The sequence below is a fragment of the Poeciliopsis prolifica genome, unplaced genomic scaffold (genome assembly GCF_027474105.1).
Source record: "Poeciliopsis prolifica strain line A6 unplaced genomic scaffold, Auburn_PproV2 SCAFFOLD007, whole genome shotgun sequence".
Classification (NCBI taxonomy): domain Eukaryota; kingdom Metazoa; phylum Chordata; class Actinopteri; order Cyprinodontiformes; family Poeciliidae; genus Poeciliopsis; species Poeciliopsis prolifica.
In genome coordinates this window covers 16,613,389-16,635,132 of record NW_026562382.1, presented here as the reverse complement: position 1 = coordinate 16,635,132, position 21,744 = coordinate 16,613,389, and the positions used below count along the sequence as shown (strand labels likewise).

The following is a 21,744-nucleotide window of genomic DNA, read 5'->3' as shown; positions in this document are numbered from 1 at the left end:
ATGTTAATGTGACATGAGTGTAATTGATGTTTGAACATACATCTGATGACATAAGAACTGTCAAACTGGACCCTGAAAATTTGACACCAGCCACAAAATTAACCAACAATCAGGTAAAAAAATGAAAACCGCTCTACTTGGGGAGGCTAAGCCTTAATGAAGTTATTCTGCTCTGTTCAGAACTTTTTGCTGTAATGTTAAGGCCAACTTAGTTTAACAGTATAACTAGAACTTCCAAATATCCATTATATTACCTTTTACAATTAGAATCATAATCTAGTGACATCACAATGAACTGCAGATAAAAAAAAATCATGACCTAAAAAGGTAGACTGGTATAAATACTCTTTAAACACTTTGTATCTTCATATGTATTACAAATTTCATTTCAAATTAACATAATGTAATCCATATTTAAACTTAAACACTATTTAGATTTAAATTATTTCTTTCCTTCAGTACAAAAAGAGTTTCTTTGTTTCTCTTGTCGTTTTCCTGGGGTCTCTTCCAGTCATAGAAAGTTAGGACAATAGTTTCACTGCAAAACATTGACTGTGTCATTGTTTCATAAAAATAAGGGTTAACTGAAAATAGCCTGAGTACTCGCCACATTTTAATCCAAATCTTGGCATATACATTCCAATTATAAATGAGAATTTCATTAACTATCTTATAAAAAAAATAAAATGTCTATATTTCTGCTTGGGAGGCTAGTCCTTAATGTAATATGCCATTCTGAAGAAATGGGTAGAAATATTACACTCCCTGAGGGTAAGGTTTACAAATGTGTTTCCCACTCAGAAAAACAATGCACATAAGCTTCGTTGTAACTCTATATGCTGTGTGTCAACATGCATTAGAGCAAGCGGTCCTGCAGCAGACCAATTAAGACTACCTGACCTTCAGACACAACTATATCCGATGGTCAACATGCAAACATAGCAGGGTTCCTTATAAACAGACTTGGTGTGCTCAAATTCATTAAAAAATTTATTGTAAACAGTGAATGACCTACATTCAAGACACAAAATGCAAATTTCAACATCAAAAGTAAATCTACTGCAACCTTGTTAAGTTATTTTTGGTGGTATCAAACTCTGGTGACCAACGTAACCTGGCTCAATTCTGACCTCCCTACAGTGACACTGGGATTTGTGCCACTCAGCTTGATTTCTCAAGATACATTCAGCAAACAGAGGGGACGGAGTTGTGAACGATAACCTTAATTTTGTGGAATGTTTTTGAATTGTAGCCTGCCTGTAGTTTTAGCAATGGCAGCCGAGGACATGAACAAAGTCACTCAGTCCGTGTTGGGCATGCTTCCAAATATTAAACAATTAGTCAGGGTATGATGAATGTTAAAGGCATTCTCTTGTTGGCAAAGATTTTGTTTCCAAGCCTGCAGCTCTCATTAACAGCCATCTCGTTTCGGTTGGCACTTCTCTCTTTGCAGTGGGGGATCGTGATTTACAGCAAACACAATTTCCGGTAAGTTTCGTAGTGTCTCATCCTTCATGATCGAGCTGGCGTATTGCATATGTAACAGCCAAACGTTAGCAATTGGGTAAAATAAGATCCAACCATTCAAACTTAGGGTTTGCACTTCTTGGAATCAAATGTTTCTCAAAAGCTGAGGGTTAAGACCTTCAGTATGAAATAAAGCATGAAAAAGGAGCTGATTTTTTACCAAAGTAAATAAATACAGACACATTTGAGACATTTTTAAAATGGAAAACTCCCTTGCTAAGTAACCAGATTCCTATGCTTAAATTACATTAAAATAGATAAATATTGAATTATGTGATTGTCAGAGAATTGTGGCACCAGAATCTTCAATTCAATGCACTGCATGCTCATGGTGAAGAAATACATCTCTCTGAAGACCAACCTGGTTAAACAAACACATTCACACCTTCTTCTTTCAGGTGTTGCCACTCGTCCCCAATGTTTTCTGTAGTTAGACTTCCCTGACTCCATTGCACAGTTGCTGGGATACAGGAGTGCCAGCCCCCTACATGTACACACAAAAGTGCCAAGGGATTGAAAAATGTGTTATCTATCTTATACAAATGTTCTCCATCTACCTGCTTTACTCTTCACATTGTAGTCCACACAAATACACATTTATGCACACGCCTTATGCTCTGTCAGATACGGTCCTCACAAATATCCCCACCCCCTGCAGACTGATACCACCACATGCCACCCACCAGCCTCTCGCGCTCTCTATGCAGCGCTCAGCTGCAGAGCTGGTCTAGACCCCTGGTTCTATAAATAGCAGTCAGCATCCATGTCTACCAGTGCCAGCCAATTGTGCACTGAGGAGCTGGATCTACAAACACATATCAGCACAACATCACATCAGATTTTACCTCCCAAATGTCCAAAAACAACAATTATCCATAATTATTATATAACATAAATTGATGTTTTGTTACTTAGAAGGACGGAACAATATTTTCTATTCTCTCAGAATGTTTTGCTTATTTATTTTCTATGTTTTTCCACTGATGTTATGTAAGGACGGACGTAAGGTTTTTCTTGTGTATGAATAGTGCTGTATAAATTAACTTTACTGGTCTTGGCAACAATGTGAAATATGTATTTTAGCAAACTTGTCTGAATACCTCAGCTAAATCCTATGGTGACTGCCATTATTAGTAAAGTCGATGTATCCTGTTTTATTGATCTTTCTCACTTTTCAGGAAGGTTGGCATCCCACGAAATATGCATTGCAACTGCACAAGAGGTCAGAAATGTTGTTTCTTTTTTGGTCTAAGTAGAAACAAAAAGTCTGCACATAAGAGTCAATAGATAGCCAAGTAAATTCAAGTTTAAGAGTTGCATTGCCTTTTTATGGTAAAATAACAACTGTCTCTTCCTCACTGTTATCATAAGCCACTGCAAAACATCATGCCAATGAAGCAACCCCCCAATAATCCACTCTCTACAACTAGCAATTGCTCATGCTATATCATGCAAAGGTATTCATACCTGGGGATGTTTTCACATTTTGTCATTCTAGGAGAACAAACTTGAGAGTACTGAGGTTTTTTTTTTTGTTTGTTTTTGCATACTGATCTTATTTGGCCACAACAAATGATATTTTGTAAGACATATGATACTTTTATTGTTATGTTTCTATGAAGGCTAGATTTTTAGAGTGCATTACTAATAGTTGTGCTCTTGACAGCATTTCCCACTAGAGGTGTGGATGTCTGCAGCATCTCCAGAATTGTTGTGGGCTTCTTTGTTAATTCTTCACTGCTTAATGCTCCTGTCAACCAATGTGTCAGTTAGAAGGACAGTCATATCTTGATAGTGTCACAGCTGGATCTTATGCTTTCTTTTTTGATTGATATCTGAAATGGTGATGCATTAGATGTCCAGAGCATGGGTTATTGTTTTGTAACCTTAAAATCTTTTTTACAGCTATGTCGTTTTCTTTCTGCTGTTTTCTTTAGACTTCATGATAATGAGTATTCTCTAACAAAGGGGTTCTTAAACTTTTTATACTTTGTATCCCAACCTTTCTAGTTCAATGTGACCTGAGGCCCATTTTTACAAATGTATTCATTTACCAAACTGTTCTCACTTTTGTTAGATTTCTATTCATTATTTAAATTGACTGGATGTACAGCTTAACGAGCAAAAATGTCAAATAATATGATATCCTAATGAGATAATCACAAGATTATCCTCCATTTACAAGAATCTGAACAAGTCAGCAATTCATGGAACAAAAACTGCAACAAAAATTATTCACTTTGCTTAATTATTTATGACCACAAAAATAACTTTTAAAGATACTCAAATATTTTCATATGGGAAAATGGGAAATAAAATGCTAAAAAAAAAAAGCATATATTGGAAAATTAATTTTAAAATTAAACATACTGTAAAAACACACACTGAAATAAAATGCAAATGAAAATATAACCATATAATCTGCAAATTAATATAACAATTGCTTCAATAACTTTCATTTTTACATGGTAGAACCAGAAGCTGCTCTTCATATCTAAATTACAATCATAACTGTTTATCTTTTGGCAAACTACCACACTTTTCTTATGTTCCCTTCTTAATGAGACACTAGGGCCTGCCTCTTGCACACAATCGGATCCAGTCCATTTTGAATGGGGTGAAGAATCACTCTTAGAGAAGTTTACAGATTAGCTAAGAGTTTACAGATTAGCTAAGAGTCTGTTTTGGGCTTTGGTCTTTGTTGTAGCCACAATGGAAAATCCTGATGTGAATGGTAGGGGGAGTTTCACACTCCTCATTGCTAGAGATGGATACTCCTTTGAGACAGAAATCCACAAGGAGCCCAGGTCCAGTTTGCATGACTGTAACTTTTAAATTGGTGACAGGAGAAACTTTTAGAAGCTGGGATTCCAGATGTAAAGAGAAAACGACATAATTTTAGTAGGATCCACAGAAAATGGGTTCAAAATCCACACCCATCCCCCTCTAGGATCCTCGGGAGTACTCATCAAATTTCTCAGCCAGCTGTGACAGATGCCGAGAGACTATTTCACTGATCTTCACCTGAGGAAAGAGACCCTTCAAAAATGTCAGACAAAAGTGGAAACATGTCCATCCTCTTTTCGTTTGTCCTTTTTTCTCCACAAAGCAAGCTTTTTCTTGAATTCTTGAGCTTTGTCTGCAACAAAACATCTTATTTCCTGTTATTCAGAAGGCTCTGTAGTGGAAAGATGCCACACAGGTAAGCAAGTTTAGCTGTGAATATTATGTGGGTATTTTCAAAAGGGATTTTTTTTTCTGGTGAGAAAAGAAAGAACCTCATTCCTCAGTTCAAACAAATCCATAAGTTCACAGCATTCTTTCTGATGAAGTTGACAGTTTTCAAAGTTAACTCTGGTGACATCTTATTTGCAGCAAGATTCTCATGGTGGAGCAAACAGTGGGTCTATTTAGCTTCTGGTGCATAATCAAGTATATGCTTAATGATGCTGTGATGCCTTCCAGTCATTGATGCTGCACTTTCACCGCACACCCCGACACAGTTCTTTCAGGACAGGCCATTTTCACGTAAGTAGTCACCAATGCACCAGAAACATTCCAGAGCTGTAGCTCAAGATTAGTTGCTCTTCAAACACAGCATGTGTTTATCCAAATTACTGTCCCCTCAAAAGTGAACAAAGACCAAGTAGAAGCAAAAATTCTGCAACAGTGCAGAATTTGTGATATCAGTGGACTTGTCTAGCTCCAAATTGAAAGCTAGTGTATGTCCTGCATGCCTGAAGCCATGTCTGGAATACGGTCACTCGCAGTATCATTTGAGAGTGCCATGGTCAACAACTTCATGGCAGCAATCATCTCACAGAACATATCCACAGTGGAAAAATAAACTCCTCGCTGTGTTGAATGCTTTCTTACTCCTTGCCACCCATTTGGATACAAGTCTGGCTTTGAAAACAAACTTGGGTGACATGACTGACCTTTCCTGGATTTGTAGCCCATCTTCCTTTCTCTTGGAAAAAATAAAAATAAAATTAACCAGTTTTTCAACCAACATTGGATGTTTAATTTCTGAATGGCACCTTAATTTCGAAGAGTTCAGAACTTTGTTCCACAGCATTAGCCCACACTCCACACAGTGTGTTTCTGGGCTCTGCCTCGTTAGCTCCATTGTCAAAACTGTGCTTAATGAAGTCAGGATTGTACTTTCGCAAATATTTTTTCTTTTTTCCATTTTAAACTCTTCTCGATAACCATATGTTACAATCTCGTGGCAGGCTTATTCTTCTGCTGGTCAGGGCTTGTTAAACAACTGACTGTTGCATTACTGCCACCATGTGGTTGGAACTTGTATTGTAACTGAGCATCGATTATTTTCACAACTCTCAAGGACATAACTGTATGTTCTGCTTTGAATAGTATTATGCAGAAAGTTTGGCATTGTGGTTTAGTGAAGCAACGAAGTCTTAAAAATGAATTTGTTACCATTCCCAGACCTTTACATCAACTGTTCAGTTTTTTATCTCTACTTGCGTTGCTTTTTTAGATCTTGAAATCTACTTCATGTTGTCAGACCAGTCCTATTTACTGAAGATTATCAATGTTACAGTTTTGGTATTAATAAGTCACTAAAATTGAACTTTTAAAAATCATTGATGTTATTCTGTTAATTTATGATTTAACAAGCAGTGTGGATTAGTCCTTTATTAAATATTTATTTATTTTTATTTACTTTACATATAATGGCTTATATTGAAGTTTGTTTGATGATCTTACATAGCAAAAGTACTGTAAATCTGGTTTGATAAAACATTATATTATATATATATATTATTATATATTTGGTTTTCTGGCTAAAACTTACCTTGCTGCTAAAAGTGAGTGTTTATCGGTGATGTTTAACAATTAGTTAGCTTACCTTTCATTTCATAGCAGGACTATGAAATGAATTTGTTAGTCTTAAACTAACAGCAGCAGTAACTCCTGCTTTTAACTTATCTGAGCTTGTGCTTGGCCCTTCACATCTAAAGCTTTCCGGTACATTTTTCACTAATAAAAAATTGAAAGACACTTATTTTTCAAAGCCAAAAGAAGTTGCTCTGTTTCCTTTGGCTGGAACGGAAAAGTGGGCCAATAGATAATTTATGAACAAATTTTTCTAGGCTAAGTTTGTTATTGAAAGGCTGACGTGTGTATATGCCACAACAGATCTAAAGATGAGTAAGGAGGGACATAAGGTGTTTAGGCCAGACATCAGGCTAAAGGAAGATATGCCAACAAAATATGTAAAGGTTTTCTTGCACCATTTCAGAATTGCTGTTTTTAAAAAATCCACACGCTGCACATGTATGTTCAACTTATAATTTGCTTATTTCAAAAACCTATATTTGTGCACACATAGTCTACACTTTAACTATTTACTGTGAATTAAAACCAAAGCTTTTTGAGGTAAACTAGTTTTCTTGCTCATAGTGTGGAGATAATATTTCAATAGGTTTTAAATGCAATTCGAGATTTGGTCTCCATCCATGCATCAAATTCAACCAAGTGGTTTTTACTATATCATCTGGCTATGCAATTTTAAACACCCTTTTTCATGAATCTCAAATATCTTGTGTCTATTTAATAAATCTAAGAGGAATGATGGTGTTATTTTCAGTTAGTTAAATCCTGACCAAACAGGTGTTGATACAAAATACACTAACAAAGTATTGCACAAACAGGTAATTCCCTCCTACACTTTGCAGTATCTTTAGCTCTTATTTTATCACTCTAGTAAGTAAATAGGGCACATGTGGTCTTCCTGCAACAGTGCCAAACTGTTCTCCTTCTTCTTAACCTGGCGAGGCTGTTTGGTCTGAGAGGATTTATAATTTTTGGCGGGGAGACATTAGGTTGATATATTTACTCTAAATAACTGGATTTCATTACATATTTTGAATGCCAAATTGTTCTTTTAAATAAATTTTATATTTTGCTTCAGAGAAATACCTTTCAGGTGTTTACTATTTGTCTGACATCAAACAGCATATGACTGCGTAATCCTTTTAAGTTTTCTATATGTTTAAGGCATACAGTTTGTTTATACTGCTTCATAGATGATGCTTATTTAAATGGGAACATACCTGGATCCAATGTGTGACTGGTGTTTTCCAATTAAATAAGAGCATGTTAGTGTCACCCTGATTGTACTAAAACATATACTAACTTCAGTTTTAGTTGATCCTTTGGGGATAGTTCTGAAATAATTATGCTTAAAACAAGTAAACCCTTCTTTATTGTATGGATATAATGCTGAGCAAAACTCATTTTGCCACTCAGCAAACAGACATATTATTGACACTAGTTTGGATTATAACTATATTTTAAACAGTTAACGTTTAATGAATGCCAACAAGGAGATGGAATGAGATCTTGCTCTAAAGTATTTCATTTTAAATTAAAGAATGTCTTGCAAAGGGTTATCTTTAGTAGATATCATCATCTGCTTCTGTCTGGAGAAATAAGTGTGCACCAACTTCCCCAGATAAAAAAAAAAGTGAATGTTTCAAACTTCACACACTGAATCTATGTTTAATGCTCTTATTTTCAAGTTAAGCTGAGAACACTCTACATGATTTTCTGCCTGATTTTATTCTTGCTTCCAAGCCGGAAAATGTTTGCATCTGTCTGCCACAGTTGCAGTCAGTAAGAGGGGTGAGTCAAAACGAAACTCTTAGTGTGACACTGGTTGAAGACTGGAGCCTGCAAGAGTGTGAGGAAAACCAATCCTATCTGACCACAGTCGCAGACACACAAACGAAGTGTGAACTGATCACCAATCCAACTGCACATGTTAGTCGCTGTCTTGATTGACAAGAGACACTGGAATGCTGTGAGTTATTCATGAGGAACATGAACCCACAAAAACAGTGGGCGAACTACAGACCATCATCTAACTAATTATGTTGCAATGTGATAAATAAAAAGAATAATAACAAAGACAACCTTTTTAAAATAATGTATTCTGCATCTGTTTTTCAGATTGAGTCATTGATAAAAGAGATGGCCATTAGCTAACTGACAAACAAATACTAATATTAACAATATGTTGGCCTCATATGTTCAGCTGAAGTTTAAAGAAATTCTTTATTGCAAAAAAAGAAAGAGATCAAATGTTTCAGAAAGTTACCAAGGAAACCTGGCAGGTAAATTTGGCCAATAAGAAATCTGAAAAACAAACAAACTTTGGAGCAAAAGTGTGACAATATAAACTGGTTCTGCACGTCGTCTCGCATTACCGTATGAACTTATTGTGTACATAGCCTGCTTCAGTGTCTGTAATGTGTTGCCTTTGTGCACCCAAACTGTTCTTATGCATCACCCAGGTGTTTTAGCACCTGTCCCCCAAGGCTACGTGTCAGGATGAGAGGCGGTGGTGCAGGGAGAATCAGAGATGCTTATTCCTGTCATAACCAACCATTCCAATCAACATGACTTTACAGAGTCAGAGCACCCATCAAACAAACAACATCACGCATGTTTCTTTCGCCAACCATCGTTTGAAGAAGGGAGATATTTTGAGGTTGCTCTAAAATTCCTTTGATCTTGTCAGAAGCTGCCTAAAATAAAGAGAAGGCATAACAGAACGTGGATTGGAGAGGAAGATTTCTGGGAGGAGGAGTGGAAGAGGAGATTAGATATGTCTGAGCGTGGGAACAAATGTTGAAAAAAATAAATTGGTTAAAAAAAAAAGCCTGGCCTTGTGCCAATTATTCATAAAAAGTAAGTAACATCTATGCATTAATTTTTCAAGTGAAGGTTAAAGTTTAACAGTATTTTTTAAATTACTTTTAAAAGTTACAGTTAAGTCATCCTTGACTGACCCTTAATTGTTTTTGTCTTACTTAATAAAAGTGCACATATCACAGTCTAAATGTTTTGCAAAAGCATTCAGATCACTTTTTCATCGTTTTTGAAAATGTGGCATCCATTTGCATCCACACTCTTCTACTCTGATTCAGTTCCACCTACTGTCCCTAGTTAGTAGACAGAGTATCTATGACACAGGGAATAAAGTTAAGAAGAAGCTTCAGGCAGAGTTAGATTATTGAACAAGTTTAAACAGAAGTTTTGATTGATTGTAACGAATTATCTGTAAAAAATTATTGGCTGCTGGTTCCTAGACTGGACTGAAATGTCAGCTACTCATGCTTATGATGCTAAATGCTCCTTTGAGCTTCTACATGAATGAAGAAGTTCAGGAGTTTCACATCCTGATGATCTGTGAAAGTGAAGTGATGAAGGGATTTTCCTTTCATCACTAAAAATAAACCAGGTCTAATCAGCAACTCTACAATACTGTTGCACTTAAATACACGCATACACATGCATATTCAGAACAACCATTAAATGCACACAGGGTGAGAAGTCTAAAAATTAATCCGTGAATCCATAAAAGATTCCTTCTCTGCAGACTGATGATCTCACTTGTAGAGCAACAGACATCTGCAGCCAGTTAATTTACTCATAGCTACTACCTATTTTGGCATAGGCCACTTTTGGAGTTATGTGTTAGAAACATGTAACTCTTCTTTGAACACACTCCTTGAACTGCAACCAGATTTAGATAAGAATGAGACCAACAGAAGGTTTTAAACGCAGATATAAAGAGCAGTTTTTGATGGAAACTCTGGATACAATGCGAAAAAAATACACCAATAACCTACCATTGAGATTATTAATAATTACATTTAATTAATAATAATTACGATAATTACACTATAATATAATTCATTAAAAGTTCTAGCATTTCTGTGCTCAGTACTACAACCAGAAAAAATAGCTTAAAGGCATTTTGTCATTCATGGTGCTTCCCAAATTCTCAAAGAGAGCTTAGAAATTACTTTGAAATTTGTCATCCAGTGATCAGGGGATTTTCTTGAGTGCAGTCTGTAGTTTAAGGATGTTCAAATAAGCATACTCCATTTTGCAGGTTTTTCCTCTTAGTTTATTATGAAAGCATGGCCTGCTGTGTAACTACTCCCTGTTTCTGGCCACTATCGTCAAAGCCACTGAGATGCCATCTGTAACTTCAAAAGGATTGCCACAGTTCTGGCTCTTACGCCTGATTTGTGACCTTAAAGATGATCACCAGTTCAGGTTACAAGCTATGTGACCATGAGCAGTAGCACCAGTAAACACAAAGATGCACAAAGATGCAAAGGGAAACTGCTTTGGTCCATTAGTGTGTTATTCTATATGTCCAATCTAATAATTACATTTTATGCCAGCCAAAGATGATAGAGAATAACTGCTCAAACATCCCTGCCCTATCATATATCAAGACATAATTTCCCTTGACAATCAAACTGGTTGAAGCAACCACTGCCCTCAAGAATTTGTGAAAACAGGTAATGACTCTTTTATATCTCTGCAGAGGAAGTTGACCCACTCTTCTTTAAAGAATTGTTCATCACAGCCACCCTGAGGTTGTTTTCAGCCCAAATTCCCTGCTCAAGATCATTCAACAGCATTTCTATCAGATTTTGAATGGGCTCCTTCAAAACAATAATTATTTTATGACCAAGACTTCCTGGAGGCATTTTTGTTTTGGCCTTGGAACATTCATATTTTTCCTTTGTCACTTTCCTATTGTTGAAACACAAATGATCCCTTTAACTGAAGCAAGTGAGGCCTGTAGTTCTTTATAGGTCTTTTTGTGACTCCCGGATGAGTCATTAATCTGCTCTTGGAATTATTTTGGATGGCGAGCACCCCTTGCAGAAGTTCAGTGCTGCTCCTTATGTTTTATATTTGTGGATTATAGCTCTTTTTGTATTTCACTTGAGTTTTTAGACCTTAGAAATGTCTTTGCAACTCTTTATAGAACAACAGATGTGAATTACCATTTTTCTCTGTTCTTGAATTTCTTTAGATCAGACCACAACATGTTCTATTTTGATTTATTTCTTTGATACTTCAGAGAGTATTTTGGCTTGGGAGATTTAACATAGAAAAATGGTCTGTTGATCTGAAACGTTTAAGTGTAAAAAGAAGATTTTAAAAAGGGAAATACTTTTTTTTACAGCAATATGTGAATGATAGAACAATAGAAAGAAATACACACCCATATTTCCCTAATGGCTGTGAAAAGTTTCTGATGTTTTTGCATCGCTGTTTAGCAGAGCTAATATTTCACCACTTTTTATCAGAAATTGCTTCTAATTTGCTTGACTTTGTAACATTTTTCTTTCATCTTCAGTTTTTACCTCTTCTCCTGTCTTCACATCATTATTAATACCTGACCTTATTCTGGAAAGTAAATTATTTTTCACTTGATTACTCCCAATAAAAAGTTGCTGTGACACATCCAGGTTTCGGCCTCTTTTTCTTCAGCAGCATTTAACATCACTCTTATGCATTTGACCGTTCAATGTTAAGCACATATCACTTTAGATGAGAGCGTGGGCTTGATATCCAAAAATACATAATTCATTTTACGTAATCACAGAGCAATGCGTACACATGTGTGCGTGGGTGGAAGGGTGATTGTTAAGACTGTAGGCTGGGGTTTTGAGTTGTGTTTCCATGCATCCCTGAGGTCACAAAGCAACCATGCGGTAATCTACAATACATGTGGTTTAACCTTACAAACCAAAACAGCCAGGCTGTCCATCACATGTAAATTCAACTAGGATGAATAATACCAAGGAGTCCAGTATGTCTTCCTGAATGTCTTGTGTTAACTAAAGGAATAAATATTTAAAAATGGAAGAAAAAAAAACTGTTGCTTTAAAATGTATTTCCTGGTATTCTGGTCCATATGACGGTCCTAAAAGCTGAGCTTCTTGCATTTATGAATTATTAAACACTACGCAATACATTCAAGCTAATGCAATTGGTAGTTCCCTGAACAGTCTCGTGGATGAGAGTGTGTTTTTACCACTCGCTATATCATATGCTGAAAATGCATTGTAACAGTAACATGAGGTAGAATTTCTTCCTAAGAGACATCAAGTAAATTTTTGTGAAATTTTAAACAAATGTGTATGACAAAGAACTTTTACACATTAAAATATATCTTGAACAAACTTCATGTTTGATTTGGAGCTTTGCTGAATTTTCACCTTTAGTCTTAGATTGTAATTTTACTCCAAAGGTATTGGTTTGCACTTGCCTGGTCACTGACTCAATCATGCACATAAATTGCATGATGGGAATTATGTTCGTAACACACTGACCATTTCCAATTAAAGCTCGAATCAAATAAACAGACAAAGAAAGATTTTGGATGGGATTAAAAATGTATGTATTACTTTTGTGCGTATACAATTCCAATTCAAGTTAGAAAAGGGGGGAAGCAGAACATTTTAAGAGAATTTATGACTCCCTTGAAGAGGATATAGTCAATTTTACCCAGGCGGTTATATTTTCCACCCACCACTGAAGCCTTGCTATAACGTTAATGTGGAAGCATCTCAGTCTTCTTGAAATCGAGTCACATTTAGGTTATCCATCAACCTATCGAGACTTCGTATCTTACTGTTCTTGCAGGGTTGCAGAAGAGCAGGTTCCTACCTAAAGCAGTCACAGGAATCACCAGTCCATTACAGGACCATTTTCATTTTAGAGGTTATTAATTAAATTTAAATTTAGTCTAGTTTTTACACATAACTCATTTACAATATTGCAGGACTGTAATATTTAGGCAACAAAGGAGGCTGATTTAGGTCCAGAGATATGCAATTGTTTCAATACAATTGATTTTATATTTGAGCCACATAGACAAATAGAATCATATTCTCAATTTGATCTTTGTTAAAATGCTGTAAGTTAAATTCAGGTAAAGCATCACGCAGTAAAAAAGTTAAAACAAATCAAGACTTGCAACAATGCGTCATCTTGAGCCAGTACACAACAATGGAAACAAATCACTTGAGTCACCTGTGTGTCATTACTATACTGTATGTGAATTTTCAGTACAGACATATTTTGTGTCATCATGGGTCTCATTTGACTTTAATCTATTTCCTGAGTACTGATGTTTCTATGGAAACAGTATCATTCAGGTTTAAAAACTTTGAACAGCTGCATCAAGGATGGAAAGAAGAGCCACTGGCTATTGTTGCATTTTCTTTGGCAACTTTAGTGACAAATTCAGAGCTACAATCCCATGCACAGGTTGTTTTATTTCTCAAAAATGAATGCAACTTGAATTTCATCCTCTAAATGAAACGCATACAAAATCCATTGCATGAGCTCATTCTACTTGAGAGTGCAAACGCTGAAAACGAAGTGAAGCGGTGATCTGTTTGAAAAGCTCACTCGATTATATTTGCACAGCGTGAGGTGAGGCAGGCAGTCTGCTGTCACTGAATGGACAAAGTGTTTGAAAGCCCACACAAAAATCAAGAGGCGTCTATTTCTCGTTCACTCTCTCAGACACATGCTGTCACAGACAACAACAAAATGTAGAGTACGACACAACAGTAAATGGTTTTACATAGCATTTGTGAGACGTTACAGAAATCTGTGCGTATTGTGTTTTCAAGGGTTCAGTGTTTTCTAAAGATGCTGAGGAAAACAGAATTTCATGCTCCACCTGAATATGGATTACAGAAAATGTATCCCATATGTTGTTTTTTTTTTCCTCCATACTATCCTCCTAGCCTGACATCAGCTACTCCTTAATTGATCCCACACTGTGGCTTCTGACAGGCAGCCGACACATGGTAATGTGAGACTAGCTGGAAGTCAACCCACTGAGTCATCACACCCCTGGAGAGCTTGTGGGGTCGCTGCTGAGGGAGTGCGGGTGATGTCATCCTTACAAGCAAATATATGGTGCTGACGGAGGAAGAAGACGTAGAAAAAAGCGGAGGTTAACACCAAAATACTAAACTTAGAACATGAGGTTAAGAATATAAACTCATCTAAAATTCCTTCAAAAGAACAAGAAAGTTGGCTTTACAACTAGCATCATATTCTGAACGGTTTCTCCAATGTACATACACAAAGCATGAAATATGTAATTTCCCTCTAATAAAAAACATGTAAGGAAAACTTTCTTTAAACCTATCCGTTACGTCTGAATTTTATTTTACACCCTGAGCCTTTATGCTATGGTTGTAAAGGTTAAGGCATCTAAGCGGTTGCTGTGTATGATATGGAATAGCCCTTTATTGACAGAACAAGTCTGAGGTTTGACTTGTGTCACTGCACTTTTGTTCACAGAGAAACAGAATCAAAAGGAGACATTACATGAAAAGCAGATGGTTGTTAGGGAAACAGTTGAGTAAATGGCTGTGTAATCCTAAAAAAACATGAAGTAGCACAAATACTTTCTACATGAGACAAACAGACAATGAAAATAGAAGATTAGAATAATTATAGGATTTCAAAAATAATTTTTGTATTTAAGCAATGCATGATCAAAAATCAAAACAATTTTTAAATAAAGCAGATTTATTTTTATAACAAAGCAAAACATTTTTTTGTTAATTACATCTTTGCATCCTATCAGGGACAAACGGGATAACAATATAAAAAGAGTGTCTCATTCAAAATCAGACACTGCGCTGCTGTTCTGGCTAATTGTACATCTCCTTCTGAGATTAATCACTTATTAAAGCAGATTAAAAAATTCATTGAGGTCAAGATGACCTAGCAGGACTCAGTTTTAAATTAAAAAATTCCACACAAAGAATTATGTATCAAAGGTTAGAACTGAATATTTAAATGCAGATGTGGAGACGATCCAAGCATGCCAGTATACATTAAATTTTCCTTTATTTAACAGAAACTTTTATGGCTACGGGGACGAAAATGCAATTATTGCAATACTGCAGCAAACACAAGTAAGTCTTTTTTTTCACCTTCAGCAGACTGCAGTATCTTCACTTGCCTCAAGTCATGAAGAGATTCACATGAGCTAAAAGCAGTGATATAAGCATGTATATATAAAACTATTCAAAATTTAATAAAATAATCAACATAACTGACTAAAATAGTTGCATCTTCACAACTGAATATTTGTCTGGTGTTTCACTAGCATAATTTAATTGGTTCATAATTTCATCATTAGAAAATCCAGGCTAAACAATGTCCTGCCATTAGCACTGCAACTAAGGGGCTTCAATATATCTACCACATTACTGAGGTATATACATAAACACATACTCAAATGTCACACTAATAGAAATAGAACTTATAAGTTTGCCTAATATCTGGTATTACGCTGATGCTTTGTCTATTCTGATAAAAACTGACCTACACCAGCTTGCTAAATGTTTGGAGTCGCTGACACGGCAAATATTTTGTCTTTATTGTCATAGAATGGTGGAAAACAGCAACCAAATGCAGTGAGGAGTTAGGCAGGTACAAATGAACAGTTTGTCATGTTGAAAAATAATATTAGAAAACTAAAGTCCAGGGGAGAATCCAAAGTAACATTCAAGTAGAACACAAGGAACCAAACTGATGACAATAACAGGATGATGTAAAAGGAGCTGACGACCTGAGAGACATTCAAGCTCTACAGTTGATTACTGAACAAAGAGCAGATGGTTGATTAGAAACTGGGTGCAGCTGAGAGGGAAGGCAAATAACTGAAGATGAGCTGAGAAATGACCGATAGAAATCAGAAATGCAAACAGATCAGAAACACAACCCAACACAAAAAGTGATCAACATTCAAACCCAAAAGGTGACAAGAGAACTCAGAAGCAATACAAATAAAGAAAAGTAAGGTTCTCAAAATAAAACAAAATCTAAGACATAGAACTACAAGTAAAAGACTGACAGTTTAAAACAAATACAAATGACATGAAAAACTAAAGTTAACAAGAAATCCATATAAACCATCCATCCACCCATGGATGGCAACAGACTTTGTAATCAGAAATGCATCTCACTGTAGGGTCTATAAGGTCACTAAAGGGGTAACTAGGACAGGTCAGTGTCAGTGACCTGTATTGTCCTCTACTCAATTCAATGTTTGGGTTGTTGTTGCCTGACATCTGAAATGCGTCTCTAATGATGCTGCGTGAATTGTTTTAGTCACATGTTCCAAGGTGTGAATGTTGTAAATCTGCCGGGGATGACTCACAACTTCTCCGTAGGTGTTAGAAAGATTAAACCTGAGGCCACCTTCTATTTTAGAGTCTTTTTTTTTCGTATTTAACACTAATGGCTTCTTTCACTCACTCCTTGTTCAAATAACCTGTTTTCCCTGTATAAAATGTGCACACCTTAAACCAAGTAACTGAGAAGTTCCATTTTCTTCTACACAAGCACTTAAAAAGAATGCTCTTTGTGTTTGGATTTGCAGATGCACCAACTTATAAGGCACAATAAGAAACAGTTTGACACATCAGAGAATGATTATGGTCAGGTTTTCCGATTTCTACAGTCCTTAACCTCACCTACCCTCTACTTCTTGCCTCAGTCTAATCACACACAATTATAAAGCCTCATTGTGAGGGAGCTAAAACTTGCGCACACCTTTGCGCATCATGCACCTCAAACATGTTCAGCCACCCAACCCATAATCAGTCATAATCTTAATTTCAGTATGAATATGGAACCTTTTTTATTACCGACAGGACTTCACTTCAAAGAGGTTATGGAGTAAATGTGAGTTACACATGAAATATGAATGAAGTCATTTGGATGAAAAGACTTCAAAAAATTTAAATAACAGTCATTAAAATCAAATTGTACCAACTTGATGATGAAAGTAATTCATTCGTTTTCAGATGTAGAAGCATTATGCAGTGGTAGTAGCATTGATGATTGTGTTTGAAACTACAGGCTACACTCCACTTTAAGGCATATAACTGCAATTATTGCATCTTGCTCATGCCTGATCAAAGTTCTGTCACAAAATATGGCACAACAGATTAAACATCCCAGGAACTCTGAAAGTTATATATTCTACTGTTTTGTTGGACCGTATATGAAGATATCCCAAAACAGTCACAAATTTGTATGTATTTTAATGAGTCTATGCAATTTTCTAGAACAAAATGAGGCATTTTAACTTAAAATTAATTAGACAAAAACAAAAAACAATTACCATTGTCCTACAACTGCACAATTGTGTGGTCTATTGACTTAAATCCAAATAAAAGGAATTAACATTGAGAGTTTTAGCATGACAAAATGTGAATAAGTTCAGGTGAAAGTGAAGTATTGCGAGTTATATTTTTAAAATGATCGTTTCAAAAGCATAAAATACATTTTTAATCAGAGTTGAATTCTTTTTCTGATATTTCAGGTAATGAATTGAGAAATGTGACACTCTGCAAAGTATTTTCTAGTCAATCAAGGGGTTAAAGTCTGAAAAAAGCTCAGAAAAAGCACAGGTCTTGGTTACCTAAGCAAGACCTGGTTAGGTCTTGCTTAGGTAACCAAGATTGTTAGTATTTTGATAACTGTTTTGTCCTGTGAAAAGACTGAAGTCTCCAGTATGCACTAGTGTGACCTTCTGTGTTCTGGGAGTTGCATAAATGTTAGTGAGTAACATTTTTCTGAAGAAGTGAGATAACCTTTAGTCTCTGAATCACAGGCATATACATATGACTAACTGTCATCAAGACTTTGCTCTTGTTAAAAACACAAAACATACTTTTGGTGTTTTCTTTGTTTGTTATCAAGGAGTAAATAAAGCAATGTTATAAAAATTCTTAGAAAAAATGATAGATATTTGACATATCAGCTACCACTTAGTGTGAGGGAGTTTAGTTTGGTGGGTATTTATGTTTTTTTTCTTACTACCTCTATCACAAAATTAACTCATTTCTCTCTTTTAGAAAAATCAATACGCAGAGCCACTGAAACTCCTCCCCACCACCATGATTCCCATTTCCTTCATTAGCTTCAACATTTAGACTGATTTCATTTGAAAGCTTGTTTCAGCATCTCAGCTATAACCCCTCAGCCAGAATTTTTTTTGTAACCAATGTAAACAAAAATACTGTATTACATAAAAAATGAGTTAATGCATCTTCCTACACTCCACAGTAAGGACAGAAGTCATGACTACTTTGAGAAGTTTGCCAAACCCTCCCACACATCGTACTGCACCAGCTGACAGATTTACATCCACTCCAGAAAGTCTAGATCCTGTCTAAATATATTTGGGATAATGAATGGAAGAGTAAAATTAGATATCTTCTTTGCTTCTCCTCCTGTTTATTTGAGAATAAAGGCAATCTCAGGCTCGAACATTCCTGAGACAGGTTTTACTGTCTCTGCTTGCTCAGTTTGATCCAAACAATGACTCGAAACAATTGTCATCATAGAATTGAAATGTACACTTAAATTCAGAAAGATAGGCTCCTTTGTGTAAAACCGGTTTGTTCTCTGTTCATGACAAAAAGCTAAGCTAAAGATAGTTTCATTTATTGTATTCTGCACATCATGCTCTCCTTCTGCTTGACAAGGGAGAGCAGAAATATCAGCACATCCTCACCGCAGAGATACAAAATGCAGCTATTATCATAGAACATGATGTCAATCTCACATGCAACCTTTTCATTCCACCCTGATTTTTATAGATAATGTAGAAAAAGATGGGGACACATCCAGGTCCTCATCTCTCTCCACGTTTTCTCTGTTGCTGGGAGAAAAAGAAACCAAATCTACTCATACAACAGGCAAATAAGCTACAAATAATTGGTGATAGTAGATTGGAAGGTGATATTTCTGCATTCACAGCTTTCTCAAGAGAAGTTAAGTCAATGTATTGAGCCATTAAACGAGGGGATGCAGCCTTCTGCATGGGACCAGTCTATATTGCTCTGCTCTCTTCTAGCAAATTCTCTTACTTGCTATACGGTGCTCTGCAGCATCTTTCTCAGCTTGTGAATCAACCTCCCTCCTCAGTCTTCTCCAACCCACTCCCTCCCCAACCAGTTTCATTTTGCCCAGTAATAATCCAGCTCTGCAAAACACCCTGTGTGTGTGTTTTTGTTTTTGTTTTTTTGTTTTGTTTTTTCTTCTGGCTTCTCAATGAATTATTAACAGCCATGCCCACAATGCACCCCAGTTTTTATCAGGGGGGGAAGAGGGGGAAAAATAAATAAACGCAGCAAAATGCATTCTGAAAACTGGCTGATATGCACGGTCGCTGCTATAAATACCCCCACCCATGCATTCAAGCTTCACCCCCTCCCTTATTCTCTCCCTCCTTCCCAGTGAAAGGCGCATCAGCTAGGACAGCACTGCAGGGCCCCTCCGCTGGCTTGATGTGCACTTTTTTTTTATGCAAAGGGAGGGACACCAGTTATGTCATCGCTGCCACACCATTCGTGCTCGCTTGCTGATGCAACGCGGGCTGGTTGCTATTCATTGACTCCCTTTGCACTGTTTGTAGCACATGTGTGTGAGCTACTGCAGCTACACCGCACGCTCATTTCGGGAGCCGTGCTGCACATACAGATGGGGACAACAGACTGCCCAGAACTGTATACTGTAACACTTCCACAAACGGCACTTTCAGCAGCATTGCTGCAACAAAAGCGCCTCGCATGTCAACTAAACGCAACAACTAATCGCCTCATTTGAAAGCGTGAAGTCTAATAGAAGAGCAGAGACAATTTGCATGTTTTGTTCAGAATCGCTGTCCCTGGTGCTGAAGCGTTTACACGGCGGACTAGAGATCGGCGTGGATCGGAGCTGCAGAACTCGAAACTTAACTTTTCATGCCCGTAAACTCTCCCAAACATTGGCAAGAAACGTGAATATAAAAAATGGATTGAGATTAAGTCCAGCAGGTCGATGGTTTTATCGACTCTGCGCCGTCCCTGCTGCAGACCTCCAGCTCAATGCGTTTACCTACCTTACACAGCTGAAAGTTTTCCGACACCAGCGTCTCCTGGACGTCGATTTCCTTGGGAGTTGGCGCCGCGGTGGGAGTCCCAGCCGCGCTGCCGCACGATGGGGACCCCATAGTCCCCCCAGGAGAGGAGGTGGTCAAACCGTCCAGCACCTTCCGAAACTTCTTCATTTTCACTCGATCTGTCGGATGCTTTTAACTGAGTGAAACGGAGGAGACAAAAGAAAATCTGCTTCCTTTGTTTTCCCAGTGTTCACTTTGATGCAATAACCCGAATTCGTTTGGCAGCAAAAGGGGGGAAAAAGCGTCTCTTCCTGTGGAAGCAGGATGTACAGAGGGACCCCCCCTCTATTTCTTAGGTGCAGTTCAAAAAGTCACAAATGCACCTCATCCTGAGCTTAATGTGTTGCCCATATAAAATGTTCCACTCTGATGGGATAATTTCCGCCAATGTTGCAGATGCAGGTCGTCTATCTCATCTCAGACTATGCACCACAGGCCAGTTAAACTACTCAACTTCATCTTCTCCCTGCATCCTCCAGTAAGATCCACTCCTGTGCATGGAAACAAATCCCGCACCTCAGTTCCTTGATTTCATTAATTACAGACCAGAGCAGAGATTCTTTCAGAATAAACATAAGAAATAAAAAATCCAAGAAGAAAGAAAGGAAGAAAAACAACTTCGGACAGGTCAGTCCACTCTCTTCTGTCTGTTTGTTGCAAATAGCAACAACAACAATAAAACACACACACACTCACACACACACACACACACTTTCACAACACGGTAGCCGCCAGTAACAGGAGGAGAATGAGGAGCCAAAAGCCAGCAGACGCAGAGGCAATGCAGTTAAAGGAGGTTGGTCTTCTCAGTCAGGCCACAAAACGAGACAACTCAGGCATCAAGCAGAAGGAGGGGAGAAGAGGAAGCTTTACGTTCGCGCTGTGAACTCGTGGTTCATCTGCAGATCGATACGAGTCGGGGTTTTTAACCTGATCCTGCCGCGTTTTGAGCGTCGCTTCGCTGCAGCCCACACACAAGTGGCGGGGAGCTGCCGTGGTGCTGAGGGGGCGGGGCGGGGGGGGAAACTAAAATAACCAGCCAGCCCTGCGCCCCGCCCCACCTCGCTGTTTCTCCTCCCACCTTCGCCTCAACGATTGGTTACAAAGCTCTAAATCAGAGAAACGGCATGATCAGGACACGGAGGCAAACCACGACAATGGAGTGATCCACTTCAACATATTGCAGAAAACAAGGATTGACTTGACACTCTTTCCATAAAGACACGAGAAGATCAGAAAGCACCTCGTGTGGAAAACCGAGGACTGCAGTTATCTTTGAGAAGATTTCCCCTAAGGATTGATTCATTTCACACCTTTTACACTGTTAACTTACGCAAATATTAACAATGTTTATAATTTGTCTACATTGAATTGGC

General features: G+C 37.3%; 1 protein-coding gene across 12 annotated transcripts in view; it reads right to left on the bottom strand.

Moving 5' to 3' along the window:
- The window catches only part of stxbp5l (syntaxin binding protein 5L), a 132,136-nt gene extending 110,782 nt beyond the window's left edge, over nt 1-21,354 (bottom strand). For all 12 annotated transcript variants that reach the window (XM_055031926.1, XM_055031930.1, XM_055031928.1 and 9 more), the window contains exon 1: nt 20,309-21,354. In XM_055031926.1, the coding sequence (XP_054887901.1) occupies nt 20,309-20,476 (168 nt within the window). In that variant the 5' untranslated portion in view covers nt 20,477-21,354. The remainder of the gene's footprint in view (nt 1-20,308) is intronic.
- Nucleotides 21,355-21,744: the final 390 nt, after the last annotated feature.